Source organism: Athene cunicularia (assembly GCF_003259725.1).
Source record: "Athene cunicularia isolate RWA chromosome 8 unlocalized genomic scaffold, athCun1 chr8_part1, whole genome shotgun sequence".
NCBI classification, from domain to species: domain Eukaryota; kingdom Metazoa; phylum Chordata; class Aves; order Strigiformes; family Strigidae; genus Athene; species Athene cunicularia.
The window spans coordinates 21,357,146-21,370,939 of NW_020799109.1; the positions used below are offsets into that span (position 1 = coordinate 21,357,146).

Below are 13,794 nucleotides of genomic sequence, written 5' to 3' on the forward strand. Positions count from 1 at the left end.
CTCCTGCCCTGCCCCCCCAGGGAGATGGGGAGCAGAATCAGTAAAAGGTAGTAAAACTTGTGGATTGAGATAAGGGTTTAGTAACTAAAATAAAATATAACAAAATGTAATAATAATTATAATGAAAAGGAATATAATTTTAAAAAGAAATAAAACACAAGAAAGGCAAGTGATGCACAGTGTAATTGCTTACCACCTGTTGACTGATGACTGAGCAACAATCTGCCCCCTAGCCAGCTCCTCCCACTTTATATACTGAGCATGATGTTCTGTGGTATGGAATATGCCTTTGGCTGCTTTGGGTCAGGTGTCCTGGCCGTGCTCCCTCCCAGCTTCTTGTGCAAGTGCTTGCTCACAGAGCATGGGAAACTAAAAAATCCTTAACTTGGGATAAGTGCTATTTAACAACAGCTAAAACTTCAGTGTGTTCATACTCATACTAATTCTCATACTAAATCCAAAAACAGCACTGTACCAGCTATTAGGGAGAGAATTATCCCAGCCAAAATCAGGACAAAAGGCAATTGCTCACCACCCCCCACTGGCAGATCAATACCTGGCCAGTCTCTGAGCAACTTCTAATTTAGAAAGACTGCTCCTCAGTTTTATTGCTGAGCGTGATGTTATATGGGATGGAATATCCCCCTGGTCCATTTGGGTCAGCTGTCCTGACTGTGTGCTCTCCCAGCATCTTGCCCACCCCAGCCTGCTTGCTGTGGGGGCAGTGAGAAACAGGCGGCCTTGATGCTGTGCAAGCATTGTTTTGAGAATAGCTAAAACAGTGGTTTGTGGTCAGCAGTGTTCTAGTCTCAAGTCTGAAACACAGCATCATGCAGGCTGCTATGGAGAAAACCACACTCCATCCCAGCCAGGCCCAGTACAAATAAAGTCTTGGGAAAATCACTAAAGAGCTGATTTATATTTGTTCATTGTTTTTCTGAGGAGAGATTTGCAGAGTCTGGAGAACTGTATTCAGAATGCTGTTTCTGAATGACTGTTCCTGTCATTGCCAGCAGAGAGCTCCAAAGGCTAAATTTTAGCTGCAAAGTGTTTCTTGGTCTTTTAAGGTAGTGTGTTATTCTTCAAAACAAGAGTGGAGTTGTTTGTGTCTGCAGTATTTTTTAAATTCTCAAAGTCGTTTGTCTTGGATTTATTTGCCAAATAACTTCCACAAGAAACCCGTCAATGGAACATCAGCATCTTTCAGAGCTTTACAGAACTCTTTCTGTTAACAGTCTTTCCATCTTATACAGTACTTAGTGTTTGTAGGCATTAGGGAGCATGAGATTCTTTACTGTAATATGGGTGGATATTGAATGAAACAAAATTTACCTACATCTGTTAATCACTGCTTAAATTGATAGCCATGCCGCGAAATACTTCTTACTGCTAAGCACAGAAAACAATGTAAATTTTTCACATGCTCTGTATTTTACAGGTCTGTTGAAGTCCTGTGCTTGCTTTCTGTGTTTGATTCAAAAACTAACCACAAATTTAACAAGTTTAAATCATGTTATCTAGTTCTTGCATCCCTTCTCGCTAAACTGTCTTTGAAATACTCCATTAACTTTAACAACACCAAGTTGTAATGATACCAATTAATCTCTTACAGGTGTATTTCTACACATTGTTGCAGACACGCTTGGAAGTATTGGTGTAATCATATCTGCTATACTGATGCAGAACTATGGTCTAATGATAGCAGATCCTATTTGTTCAATGCTGATAGCGCTGCTTATAGGTGTAAGGTAGGTGTTGCTATCACTGATAAGTAAAATTTTGGTGCTAGTTACAGTGCAGATTACAGCTCAGAAGAAAAGGTTTGTCTGTTAATGCTAATGACTTATGACATTTGCTTTTTTCCCAGGAGTGATATATTACCTCTATTATGTACAGCTGTTCTGGGTGCGCTCTTTTATCAACTGTCTTTCTTTCCTTCTGTACAGCTACAGCTTTTGCTCTTAAATCTGCATATTTTACCCCTGTTTGCATAACACTACAGAAATGTCTTTCAGATTCAAACTGTAGAAAGCTTCCTCTCTGTATTTAGTACATGCTTATATAAACCAGTGTGCTCCAGTAAATAGAGCAGAATGGCTTGAGGGCAGCAGAGTTGAGCCTGCTGGCACAGGATGTGCCCTTGTCCTTGACAAATCAAGGCTGGTAATTTTTATTTATTTTTTTCCTCAGTGAGAACTGTCATTTCCTTTGTATTTGTATTTTGAGATGTCCTTATTCCTTTTAAGATCTGATGGAAATCCTTCAGGTAGTTCTGGGCTTTCCCAGTTACTGTGTACCAAGATCACTGTAAATGTGATACTCTTTGGAGTAGGCTGGACAAGCAAACTTTTTATTCAGTGGTGCTGTTATTGAGGCTTTTTTGGCAGCAGTTTCAGTGGCGACATAGGGCAGAGTGCCACAACTCCAGTTACAATGTAATAACTGAACACCTTTATCTTTTCAGCAGCGAATGTCATCTGATTAACTGCAGCTACTTACGCTTATACTATATATGGCATGTTTGTACCATATGCATGGCAACATTCACAGAATTATTGATGTGAATCTCCCTATTTACCGGAGTAGGGCAATGTGCTTCAGGAGCTAAATGCCCACAGAAATCTGCTGGAGATCACCATTAAATTACCAGTTGAATATAAATGTAGTGTTTTGATTTAAACCTCTGATAATTTAATAAAGGACAAATTATGACAAACTAAGCCCATTACTGAAATCTTAAAAAATGGGAAAGAAAATGTGCAGGTCACCAAGGGGGAAGAAACTACTGCTGAGGTAATAGCTAAGTAAAACACAGGTTTTCATGTATTTTGTGTACAGCAAAGCACAGGTGGAGTGCTGATCAGAGAATACCATGTGTGTGAAATATTTTTTTTTCTTCCATTCGTATAGAGATTGGAAGAAGACTACCTTCCATGACAGAGGCATCATAATAAAGCTGTTTATAGGTCTTCTAGCACAATTAGGAGGAATGTCTGATGTCTTTACTCTGTGCTGAAAATGCTGGAATATTCACTGTTTGATGTGTTTTTTGACCTAATACCAGACCTCAGCCTGTAATGTTATTCTGTTGGTCCAATATGCTATAAATGATCTCTAGAATAACTATGCTGAGTGCAGTCAGCTACATCATAATCAGTAGAAGGAAGCTTACATTTTGTGCAGACTGACACATCCTGGCACGGCAGTGGAGAGGGGGGTTTTTTTTTTTTTTTTTTTTTTTTTTTTTAAGCAGTCCAACAGACTTAACTGCCAATGGCTTTGCTTGAAATGCACTTAAACAAGATCATAAACAAGATGACTGACTGTTTCAGATGGATATTCTTTGAGAGCTTGAGTCCCTTTTTGTGTTGTTTGACCTCAGTTAACTTCATTTACACTTCTGGACATAAAACCATTGTTTGTTCTGCCTTATTCTTGACTATGCTATTTGTGTGATGTGCTCTTCTAGAATTATTGCAAAAGGTTTATCAGATTTTCCTATAAGATGATCTTTTGTAACAGTAATATGAGGGTCCAGCTGATGATTACTAGGATATAGTAGTTTTGTCCATAATCTTTTCAAGTCACCTAAATCTAACCTAGAGAAAAGATTATACTGAAATTTTGTGAAATTCTAAACTTGAAGAGGAAGAGCATTGGCTGCAAAAAGTTTAAGCTGATAGTGGCAACAGGTGTGGTTTGTTTTGGTTTTTTTTTTGGTCTGTTTGCTGATAGGGCATGTGTGGGTTTGAGGTTGGGAGAAGGGGGATGTTCAATATCTAGTATGGGGATTCCTGCCCACTTCTGTGAGTCTATTTGCAACCTTGATAAATAACCTTTGGGGGGGATTTGGCTTTAGATTAAATAATTGTCTTTCAGAAGAATATTGTCAATTTTACTTTTGCGGACTAGCCCACTTGGGTCCCTTTTACTAGTTGAATCAACTTTGATAAGGTGAAGTGGAAAAAGAGTACATGTGTGCTCTGACAAGTGGACCCATGCATGTGTGTTTAAAAATCAGGATCTGTTCTTTATAGCTGTAATAAAGCAAGCATAGTTTTGAATCAGAGATGCAAAAGCCAATCTGGTAAAGTTGTCCAAAAGTTTTAATGCTGTCTGGGGACTTTCCACTACTTGGGACTGTAAAGCTTTGCTTTTTTCAAATGGAGTTGTATAAAAACCCCAAGGTGCTGTCTCTTCTAACAAGAGTACTTCAGCTGATTGGTTTAAATCTAAATAGTAGTGTATTTTATTGCTGGTATTCCAAAGCTCTTTTTCATTACTCCACATTTTAAGTGTATGAAATCGTCCATTTCCATTTTAATTAGCTGCTTCAACCTCTGGTTCTACATCAAATATATTAGTTACCAACTGATGAACTAGAGGGGTCAGTAGTCTCCTTACTGCTGTTACTGGTTAACCAACAGCTCTTGGTGAAAGCAAAACCTTGAGCATGATCTTCTAGATCTTTGAGTACTCTGAAGCTTTGAAATAAAGCAGTTGAAACATCAGAACCTGTATGGAAATGCTTTTGCTCTTGGCTGTCAAGCTGTTATTTGGGAGGGAGACTTCTTTCGTAGGACAATGTCTTTCTATGTGTGTATATCTTTGAACTTTTGTTGTGTTGGCCTTCTGCCACTTGTTCTCAAATGCCAAACTACTATATTAGATTAAGACTTGCCTATGGTACAGGTGCTTTTCTGTCATCAGGAAAGTATCTTAGGAAACAGCTGTGAATACTGCAGGTGGCTACATGACTGTAAATTTTAAGTCATGATGGGAGAGGGGTCCAGACTTGAATCTTTTCTTGTAATTTTTAGATAATGAGGATACACTATTCTGCATGTTGCAGTCTTGAAACTCTGCTGGTTGTATATGAAAATGAAGTATACATTGAGCAAATTATTTTCATAAAGTTGAAAATTCCCAATAAAATACAAACTGGTAAATGAATTTTTACTCATGTTGGTTGGTGGCTTTCTCCTCTAAGGGAAGGATCCTCAGACCAGTCTAGATTACAATATTTCTTTAGATATGTGTTTGGTCTAAGTAGTTCATAAATTTTCCTGCTGGAATAAGCTTGCATAGAGATGAATTAGGACAGAACTGTAGATGTAAATTTGAGGCAGGAGTCTTCTACAGGATAAACAGCATTCTAGTAATGGTATAAGCAGCTACATTGAAAGAAGTCTTTGGATTCCAAACTTTAAAATGTAGTTTTCTTAATCAGCTGAACAATCTGGGACACTGTCACTATTGAGATTTGGGAAAGATTATATTCATTCTTGTACTATGATGGGTATTATTGGATGTATTCAGAAATATGTATGTTTGAATTATTTTCAACAAAACCAGGTTTATTTTCTCATGCTGAACTTTAGGTATATGTATTTAAAAGAGGAATTGAGGAATTTTTAGAGTAATAAGTGGAGGAAGAGCAAAGATAATGGTGTGACAGTAGTTATGTATGTGGGTTTGAGACTAGTGAGAATACATTCTGTCTTAAGAAATTACATTGGCATGTTTTTTGGACTGATGAGATATTATCATAGGAAGATCTTAATAATGCATTAATGTGGTGCCATTGTATAACCAACTCACAGCTTTTATATCACTTTTATATTCTGTAAAGATACTATGATGCAAGTAGTAAGTAATCTAGAAAAGTAATTAGATTAAAATGGAAGAATAACATGTTAAATTTGGTATCCATTACTGGATGTGGGATAGGGTTTATGAAATCACATGGTATTTTGCTCTTTATTGAAATAAGCAAATTAGTAGTATTGTAAACTAATAAAACTATCGCAAAGAACTTCCAGGTTCTCAACTCTAGCTGCTTCATTATCTGAGTATGTATTGAAATTTTCTTGAAAATAATGATCTGACTGAATTTTGGCTCAAATTTTATAAAAATACTTTGCAATTCAATTTCACGATTTTCATGAAACTGATGATTAAACATAGTTTAATTTTTAGTTTGCACATTTTTAGTTGTTTGAGGGTTTAATGAAGTTTATTTTTTTGCTTTTTTTTCTGAATAGAATGTGCATATACCGTTTAACCTGGTAGTGATTTGGCTTCAATCACATATCCTCCGGGTTAATAGTCTGAGTTTGACTTAAAGTGTGCAGGGCATGGGTAGGGGATAGGTTTGATCCAGGGGGTGTTTTTTTCTTTCTTTTTTTTTTTTTTTTTTAAATCTATATTCTTTCTGGGATACTTATGTATCCAAAGAGGGAATAAAGCCAGAACACAAATCTTTATTCCCTTCCGTGGAGTTATGTCATCAGTAGACTATCAGAGCAGTTGCATGCGAGTGCAGAGGAGAATCGTTGCTCTTCATCCAAGATTGCTTTTATCTAGATGATGTTGGGTGTTTGCTTGCTGCAAGTGTTGGGCAGCTCTCTGATTTACTCAGGTCTTGCCTGCTCCTGTTAGTGAGTCTTCTCTGTCAGTTTTCTGAAATGATGGCAACACTTGCCAAAAGAAATCACAAAAATATCTGTATAGGATGACTAAAGAACTTATCATTGCAATATAAAGCTGTACAGCCTCTAATTTGTAACTTATTTTGTCTTGTGCAGATATATGAAGGGTTGAGCAATGCCTCTTCAGAGAAGCCAAGCAGTGCTTTTAATTCAAATGGCTGAGCCTTCCTGTAGGCAATATCTCTAATTAGTGCAAATTGTCAGCTACTCACATGGTTGCTCTGTGTTGCTTCTGTGATCCTTCACTAAGGCTGCTCTAAGGTGGCATATTCTCTGCCTAACTGCTCGCAAGTTAGTGCAGAACATTCTGGCTGCACAGTGAAAATCCAGTGTGGGATTCTTCTGACGTTGTTTTCATTGACAAATAAATACAGTTCTAAGCTTAGTGGAAGCAGAAATCGGTTAGCTCTTACTAGAGTATAGACAGGTAAGATCAGTCTATTCCCTTTAGTAGACTATGACTGTCTACATCCCACTAAAAGCTTGTCTTCAGTAAGATTATTTAGAATATTGTTAATACCTATTAAGTCTCATGCTTTAAAATTTATCTTCTTGGAGGAAGAAAAATAGCCCACATATTAAATATTCTGATATAGAGGCAAAGGCATCAAGTCAGATACTTTCCATAATTTCATTGTGCTTTTACTTGATATAGAAAGTTGTGTTTTCTCCATGTAAGTCTTTATCTGTTGAGTCTTGACAAGCAGAGGGCTTAGTACTTTGTGGTTTCTCAATTGGAAGTCTATATCCTGTAATCTTTCAGAATCTCTGCATCATCAATCTATATCCTGAATGGTGAAGCTGGTGTGGGTGGGACATTGTAGCTCTTGAGTGATCCTGGATGCTACCACTAACATATGATGAATCTTTCTTTGATTACTTTCTGTACTATCTCATGGAAGTGTCTAATTATAAAGCATAAGTAGGACATGCCTAAAATAGATAAGTCTATTTGGTAGTATTTTGTTTGAAGTATTTTTTTTTTTTAAAAAAAAAGCTTGGCTATTTCATAATTCTTCAGGTTGACACTCAAGCTTTTTCCAAGGTGTTTTCCTCATAATTTAATGTGCCTGAACCAATAAAAAATTTCTCAAGACTCTAAAACATGTGAAACTGAATGTTCATTTATTTTTTAGCCTTAGGATTCTAAGCCTTATTCTGAAATGTTGAAGCAATTTTAGTATTTTGAATAGCTATGTGAAATTAGTCATCAAGCAAAAGCCACAACTCCAGTATAAAGCAAGACCACTATTAGAGCCACATGTTTCTAGAAAGGCACCGTAGACTAAATATGATACTAGATTGGATAGAAAATGCAGACTACATATTAAGCGGTCAAGAGATGAGGCAATTTACTTCAGTCATTTAATGAAGTTGTTTCCATGGGTTACATCATTTTTACATAAGAGTCTAGAGCTGCTTGAACATGATATAATATGAAACAGCTTTTGGGGAGGACATGCCTGTAACATTTGGGGTATATGCCTATAATGTTTGGGGCATAGAAGCATTAAAAAAAACCCCCACTTTTTAAAATGAAGTTCTGCATTCTGTAAGATTTAGAAGGAATGTTCTATAGCAAAACTCCCCCAAACTAGCATGTTTGTCATTGGTGTTTTGAGCCATCATTGCTAAATGGCATGCACTACCTTTATTTACAGGGTAATGGTACCTGCTAGCTTTGCCTGAGAGTCAAAGCACCACATTATTATGAGAACAGGCAATTTAAAATAGAAAAAGTAAATGTTAAACCCGTGATCCTTGTCTTGAGCAAAGCTTACAGTCTGATTAAAATTGCCATTGCCTAATAGAAAAATTTTATTAAAGTTCAAGTTCTGCATTTGGTTGACAGTCTTGGTACTACAGTTATGGATAATGGATTAAAAACAAAAAATCTCAAATCTGGCAGTAGATTTTCTGTGTCGGGGTTCTTTACCCCGGTGTTGTTTTCAGCCTTGCTGCCCAAGATGATGATGATGATGATGCCAGAGTCTTGCTAGCTATGCCTGCAAGTGACATAAACAGGATGAGTATTAGCTGTGATGCAAGTTGATTAAGCTCTGATGCTTTCACTCTTCACTGTTAATAAAGCCATGTGTAGCAGTGGCAGGCTGGATTTACCAGGTTCGTGTCTTTTTCTGTTTGAACACCTTTCCTTTCCTCTCTAACTGTGTGTGTGACAGTGTAATGTGATGCGAACTAGTTCTGCACGCATTAGCTGCTTTTGCGATTAGGGCTTTTGTAGAGGATGTGTTTATGTCCTAAGTCTTGTGAGTTAGTACGTATTTAAAATTCAATTGTCTAGTCATAGAATGATGTTTTAGATTCAAGGCTTGGTAATCAGAGACCATTGGAAAACTGTGTCTGTTTTAGCAACAAAGCTTACAGACTGCTTATGCATGAAAAAACCCTCCACTTAGTGAGAATTCAGCATTATTTCTTTTGCTTGGTAATCTTTTTGTAAATATATAAAAAAAGGGGGAACTACCAGTGCAATAGTTGCTGCAGAGACAACCACATGTTTTTTGCACTAATGACTAATCACACACACACAAAAAAAGGAAAGCTTGGTCAAATTCTTTAACCACATTTTCAGCCTGCTTGGTATAATCATATTTCCTAGTGTTTTCTTCCTCACATGAGGTGAAACTAATATTTCTAGCGCCTCCTAAGTAGTACTGGTTTTAGCATTTGTGAAAAGAGCATATTCTGTGGAGTCTTGTTTTTTAATTAAAGATTTTGTACTTAAGTAGTATGCATGAAACAATGTAAAACCTGAGACATCAGAAAACTGGATTCTGTAGTTTGTCATGTTAGTTTGGCTTACAGTAAAAGACTACCTTGTAAGATAGTGTCCCTTTGGATGCAGAGATGTTTGCATGGGCTTCTGTGCTCTAACAGCATTTGGGAGGGCATATCACATCACTGCAGCTGTGTTTTGGCCTTTTCAGCTTTGCAAAAGACACATTTCTAACTGAACACTGTGTCTAAGTTAAAGGAAAGAGGTGTGACCTGGCATATACTTGAACTTTTATCTACAATATGAAGCCACATCCTGATTTACTTCTATTCTTTGGACTTTTAAGGTGTTGATTTTTCAGTTAAACATCATGGCTTTAGCTTTTTTGTGAAGTCTGGACAAAAGCATAATTTGTGCAGCGTTTTTGCCAAAATCTTGCACAGGAGGTTTCTCTCTTAAAACTTCAGTGTGGAGCCATTGCAAAAACATGAATAGGTGAAATGTTGCCAGCAGGGAGGCTATCAAGCTGTACTACCTATACTAGGTGTGGAGTGTCTTTCCCCATTCACCTTTTTGTATACTAGTGGATTTTGAGCTAGTGGTTCCAATACTGGAACCACTTAAAACTACACTCCATTGCCTGGCGAGAAGAGACAGTCTTTTCTTTGATGCGTGTACACACCCTGCTGATTGCATAGACTTAATCTTGGGAGATCAGTTTCTTGGGCAACATAGTTTTAAGAATGAAGCAATCTGAATTTTAAATGCATCTTCAGCTGAAGAGCTCTCTAACAGGATTTTAACTTCCTCTTTTCAATCCTGTTCCAGTTTCACTGACCAAATCCTTTTGTTTTTTTGGAATGGATTAACATGCCCAACCTGCTAGTCTTAAATTTCAGTAGGCTGCCTCTCCAAATCTACTTGCCAATTAATTTCCATTCCGTTAATGTTCATCAGTTTTATCAAATAATGTAAGTTGTGCAAATCAGACACGATTTGGTTAGATTTCTTTTGCAGATTTTTTTCACTCCAGTACACTCATAGTAGTATGTTCCAAGAAAAAAGGAAGGTCCTACATTCTCCATTCCTTTAGTCCTTTTCCTGGGAAAAAATAAGCAGCCTGTACGTGTGTGTGTTTTGAAGCCTTTGGATATGTATGTTAGAGGGGCCTTGTTAAATTCATGGGGATGGAGTCAGTGTTCAAAAATCTTGCATTCAGTCTGCATCCTGAACTTGTGTATTGGTTTTTCAAGGGTTTTATTAAGAAGCAAACCTGCATTTTAAATAGTGAGTTAAACTGAAATCAATTCACCAATGGAGTATTTTGGCAGCTCCAACACCCTTTGATGTAATGCTTGTGACATGGACATTATTTAGTGAGATGGGTCCATTGATAAAAGAACCTTTTTCCCCTAAACTTCTGTAATCCACTGACTGTAGAATGTGACGCTCCAATTAAGATTCCTTTAGACAGATTGACAGTTATTGCATTGCGAAATGTTTAATTGTCTTGGTGACAGGTCCAGTTTAGGCAACTCCTGCCTGTCCCTAATTGCTTCTTCCTATTTCTGAACTGATTCCTTAGTAGCAGTGCAACTGTGTGAGGCTGCATGATGGACTGCATGAGGCAGTGAATTTGGGTGGAATAACCAGTGTCTGCAAGATGACTTAATTTTAGGTGATTGTTTTTCCAGGGGTTCATTAGTCATGCACTCTCTAACTCCCACTGCTGGCTAAGGATTAGCCAAGGAGTGAGTTGAGCAGTCCATCAGCCAGGACTGCTTCCATGTACAAATGGAACCATCTGTTTGAAATGGAAGGGAATGGTTAGGTCATGCTCTTCATGATGGGCAAATACGCAGCTGGTCTGTGCAGTGCATTCTACATCACTTGATGAGATTTTAAGCAAAGCTTCTGTGTTTCCTTTTACAGACAGCTCAACCTCTTACAAATGTTTTCTGGATGCTTTTTATCCCATCACTCTATGTACTCCAGCTGTGATGACAGTGCTGAACACTGAAATTCAGCTTACAATTTCTGAAATATATAATCACTTTTGGTTTAGAGTGTTAGGTGACTTCATAAACTATTGAAATTAGATTGTTATTTAAGTTTTAGTATTGGGCTATAGATATTTGTCATCCTCTTGAAAATTTTGGGATGCTCTACTGACCCAGACATGATGCACTTACTCTTGAACAAAAAAAAATCACCGTACTTAGTAACAGTATACATTTTTAGTGGTAGCTTCAGGTTATGGGCTTACTGGCCTCTTGGTTTTATCTAAAAAAAAAAAAAAAAAAAAAAAAAAAAAGGAAAGTAATAATAATAAAAAAGGGTATTAAGTGTCACCTTAGTTTGCTGATTAAACAAGACTATTTGGCCAGGAGGGAACCTCTAATTGCTTCCAAATGTTTAATCCTTGAGCTTGGATGACACTCTACACTTCACATATTCTTGAAGTGAACGAAGTTGTCTGTTTCTGACAAAATAACTTGGTTATAGCTGGACTGGTCCATACTAATTTTGTTTCATGATCTCCCCATTATTATCTTAGTTCATAAGAAAAATATGCCTTAAGCCAAACACAAAAGCAAAAACCATTCAGCTGCATATTTTTATGGTTGGTTGTGAGAGTTTGCCATTGGAGTAAGTTTTGGTTTTGAGCTATACTTACCAGCTGCTTTGTCATATAACTTTTATGACACTTAAGAGATTTCATCTCAAATCCCATGAGTAAACTATTAATCTTTTGTGATTGTCCACCAGTTGACACTGTGGAAAATCGGGGGGAGAAGTAGTCTTGATGTTAGTAAGAAACCATAGCAATTTTGTCAATCCTTTTATTTAGTGTACCATGTTTTCATGACAACTTTCTCAGCTTCTCGTGAAACAACTAAAGAAAAACTTCAAGAGCATTAAGGAATGTTGTGTTGCTCTTTGTTCTGCATCTTTTAAAAATGTAACAGTAGCTAACTTCCTTTTTTCTTTCCAGTATTGTTCCACTTTTAAAAGAATCCATTGGAATTTTGATGCAGCGAACTCCTCCTTCCCTGGAAAACGCCCTGCCTCAGTGCTACCAGAGGGTGAGCTCTTAGACTTTGCTTCAGATCAAGCTGCTGACTGAATGAGCCTCAACTGTGTCTATGAGGATATTTTGTGATGATTTTCCAGTAATGCATGTGAAAGGTTCCTTGGATTGTACAAATGGAGGTGCCAGGTTGATTCTTACTTTTCTGAAGTCCTAAATTGTATGTAGGTTCAACTCTGTGTTTTCAAACGTGCTATGCTGGTTTAGAGAAATAGATCCTGAAGCTTTTCCTCTTGTGAAGTACTTTGTACTGATAAAAAGTGGATAATGTTTTTCTGTTCTCAGAGGTGGAGTAACATTGGAAGGGTATTTATAAGAATATGTAGATTACTCTGGATTTGACCTCACCTGTTACTCCTGTTTAACTTATCTATTACTGTGTCATGACCTGAACATTTAAACACCTTTGCAAAGTTAATACAAAGAGCTGGTATGAGTGCCATCTTTCCTCAGGAAGTTACAGGATTGTACCTTTTACATAGAAGGTTAGCTAAAACTTGACAGAGGAAAAAGAAGGGTTTCAACAGGACAAGCCTAAGCCCTCACAAAAGAGATACTGGTATATTTCTGTTAATAGAATCTCTCAAGTTGTTTTACTGGAAAATTCCTACATTTATTCCTGTTTTAATTGAATGTCCTTTGAAATCGAGTAACTGACTTTTCTCTCTGGGACACCACTGTTTTCAGAAATGGTTTCAGTTAAAATATATGCAGAATGTAAATGTAGCAAGATAGAAAATGACACATACATACAATCTGCATGTCTTCACCTTCCTTACAATTGCTGAGATAGTAATAAGGAATTTAAATGAAATACCACAAATTGCACAGTGAACTAGAAGTAAAAGAATGCATTTGCTTTCATTATATTTTCTGTAAAAAAAAAAAACAAAACCAGAGTACAGACAAATGTTTTCTGAAATATTTTTTAAAAAATTTGCCTGTATTTTTAGGTGCAGCAGTTGCAAGGAGTTTACAGTTTACATGATCCACATTTCTGGACCCTCTGTACTGATGTTTACATAGGGACTTTGAAATTATTAGTAGCTCCTGATGCTGATGGAAGGTGGATTCTAAGCCAGACTCACAATATTTTTACTCAGGTATGTCTCATTGGTGGAAGTTGGTGTAAACTGCCTGTCATGTGATGCGACATTGTAATTTTTACCAAGAAAAATCCTTCTGTTTTTGGTATCAGTGTGTTTTGAAAAGTTTCTCTGCTCCAGCTCTATAGAACAATTTCAAAATACTCAGTAGTATAGACAGAATTACTGCTCCTCTCTGCATTGTTTTGATGCCACTTAATGGAAATAACAGCCATAATGCCCTTTCTCTGCTTTTGAGTAATGGAGAGTTCTGTAGCTAAAAGAGACAAGTATTCCTGCTTATAACAAGTCTTTTTAGGTAATAAAGTATTGTCAGCTAAAGGGTAATATTTGAGGTATGTAAACTACTGACTTCTCTAAGTCAGT

The 13,794-nt window shown here is 36.9% G+C and overlaps 1 protein-coding gene across 1 annotated transcript in view; it reads left to right on the top strand.

Moving 5' to 3' along the window:
* SLC30A7 (solute carrier family 30 member 7) overlaps positions 1–13,794 on the top strand; it is a 31,508-nt gene that overhangs the window by 13,287 nt on the left and 4,427 nt on the right. Inside the window, 3 exon segments of the mRNA XM_026854185.1 lie at positions 1,613–1,748; positions 12,227–12,317; positions 13,276–13,425. Of these exon segments, the coding sequence (XP_026709986.1) occupies positions 1,613–1,748; positions 12,227–12,317; positions 13,276–13,425 (377 nt within the window).